Below are 2,641 nucleotides of genomic sequence, written 5' to 3'. Positions count from 1 at the left end.
CCACACCTCCACTGGCACGGTTGTGGCTATCATCATCCTTGCGGTACAGATCGAATCCTTTTAAAAAAATATTTTCTCCAGGTTTTAGGTGGGTTTCCTGGAGTGCCACGCAGAGAGATTGAGTAGATGATGTCAAGTGTTTAATGTCAGAGAAGTTGTTGCGGAAACCACGACAGTTCCATTGGGTTATTTTATAACCCATTATGTGTTTGAGGCAGCATTCTTTGTGAGATTATCTCTCTTTAATCTAACTGGGGGTTTTTCTTTTGGAGGTGATATTGGTTTTCTCACCTCTTGATTAGTCTCTTCATCAGAGATATCAGAAAACTCACTCATGTAGTGGGCTTCTTGTTTTTTACATTTAGAGAGAGCTGCTTTTACTCTCTGCTTGTTTAGTGGGTTCTTACTAGCCTTTTTAGAACCCAGGTTTCTTGTTATTACCCCTGTTTCAGGTAGGGGTGTTTTTGGTTTTAAACTCTCCTTTTCTGGTGTTTCTTTTGGTGGAATCATTAAACATTTCGCATGCCTGGTAAGGGATTCCTTTGGAGAGACAGAAATGTCGGTTTGAACTCCACATGTTTTTGTGGACTTCAAATCCGCAGCGAATGTCTTGTTTTAGTGGTGCACTTGAAGTGACCATTCGGCACGCCTCTGGGTAAGGTAAGTTGTTTACTGTTTTCACCCGTTGTATCTCCTTTTCTCTTTGCCATGCAGGGCATTTTCGGGAATAAGAAGGATGGGCATCTTTGCAGTTAACACAGCATGGGGTACTGGTACACTCAGTACTCTCGTGACCTTCAGTCCCACACTGTGCACATATGCTCTTTCCACAGCAGGATGTCTGTGAATGTCCAAACCGCTGGCATTTGAAACAACGCAGCGGATTTGGAACATACGGACGGACAGGGCAGCGCAGATAACCTGCTGTAATAAAAGATGGCAATGTCGGCTTGTTAAAGGTGAGGATTAAATGTTTAGTTGGTATTAACTTGCCATCCCGACGAATGGAGATACGTCGGACAGCAGTAACACCTTGGTCTGAAAGGCCAATCTGAATATCTGATTCATCTTCAGACATCAGATCAAACTCAGATATCACACCACGTGAAGAGTTCAAACTTCCATGTGGTGTGACAGTGACTTCAATGTCTCCCAATTTCTTTGCAGCTAGAAGTTTTGCCGACTGTTGAGGTGAGGCAGTTTCTACAAGTAGGTCTCCTGACCTCAGTTTTTGTGTTTTTTTCAGGTGTCCGATCGTTGATTCAAATAACTTCTGAATCAAAAAAGGGGAACATTTTGACAAAGGTTTTTCTCCAGTAGCATGCACTATTAAGTAGGATGGCTGACTGGCAGTGTTTTCTGGCTTGTCTTTATTTTTTGAAGGTTTAGGATCCATGATTAAATAATAATATTTCAGCTCCTAGTGACCCCACCCACCATGGGGCCCAACAAGGGGATGCCGTCACATGGGAGAGTCCCATAGACCGTCACACCAGGGTTTCCCAGGAGCTATACCCTCACAATGCAGTCAAGAAGAGCACATCTTGTCTGACGTGTCTGCCCGGTCTGCATCGATCGGTTGACTCCAAGCCGAGGTCTATAATGACTCAACGACCAGCTGATTGACTCAAATGGAGTCTGATTTGAGCCTCCCATTTATCCGAAGCAGGGGCCAAAGCAGTGTGTTGTGACGATGTGTTGCCCCTCAACTACCAGGATCCCCCTTTCCGGCATACGGGACACCACGCACGACAAACACGTGGGTGGGCGTTCAGATCCCAGGGATGGTAAAGAAGAGTTTCTAAACCATCTCTGGGAGGTCCCCTCACCACGGACAGGAACCCACATCGAGGGGACTGGTGTCGGGACCCTGACGTAAGGAAGGAGATATCGCTATCACCGACCTCCACCTTTAACAGTAAAGCCCTCCACACTCATTTCCCTAAGATTGGAAAAGGCCGTTCTTGTAGACGACAGAGAACTAGTCTTACCGACTAGCTGCCTAGTAAGTGATACAGGCGTAACAACCTACCCTGTTCCCCAGGCTGGATCTCACAACAGCATCAACTGGAAGATTATCTGGAGGTCGGGCAGTGACAAGAGCTTCGTCATCTGGAGAATCAACAAGGAGTTTGGAAATTGGGCAGGGACAAGAGCTTGTTGAGTTACAGCGTCATCTGGAGAATCAACAAGGAGTTAGCCCCCCGGCAGGACAAGACATGTCAGGCGTTGTACAAAGTTATCTTATCTCATGTTTTTCTAGACAAAAATAAAAATGTTTAAAATATAAAATTTTTACAACTAAGTAATAAGTTAAATTTACATCTGCTACACTTTTTAAAATAATATTTACAATGGAGAAACTAGATAAAAAATTAAACTTATGTGGACTATATTTTTTTTCGGAAATATTTAATATTCAGAAAAATTATTTTTATAACCTTGAATTTTTCATATAAATGTTTAGTCATAACCACAGCATTTTTCAAATATCAACTTTCAATATCATGATGATGAGTATTTTAAATAACATGTTTTATTTTTATATCAGGTCTACCAGAAAGTTCTGTCCATTTCAGTTACAACAAGTTTATGCATATTTATTTGATGCATATTTGGCTCTCTCTTTTTTATCACTGAA

The 2,641-nt window shown here is 42.4% G+C and overlaps 1 protein-coding gene across 1 annotated transcript; it reads right to left on the bottom strand.

Moving 5' to 3' along the window:
- Window positions 1–356: 356 nt before the first annotated feature.
- Window positions 357–1,491, bottom strand: LOC111612941. Its single transcript, XM_023354227.1, has one exon. The coding sequence runs from the start codon at window positions 1,394–1,396 to the stop codon at window positions 449–451; it is 948 nt and encodes a 315-aa protein (XP_023209995.1). The 5' UTR covers window positions 1,397–1,491; the 3' UTR covers window positions 357–448.
- Window positions 1,492–2,641: the final 1,150 nt, after the last annotated feature.

The sequence above is a fragment of the Centruroides sculpturatus genome, unplaced genomic scaffold (genome assembly GCF_000671375.1).
Source record: "Centruroides sculpturatus isolate CEXI.00-Female unplaced genomic scaffold, Cexi_2.0 scaffold1837, whole genome shotgun sequence".
NCBI classification, from domain to species: Eukaryota; Metazoa; Arthropoda; class Arachnida; order Scorpiones; family Buthidae; genus Centruroides; species Centruroides sculpturatus.
Note: the sequence above shows the minus strand (reverse complement) of the source record. Positions and strands in the feature narration are given on the sequence as shown.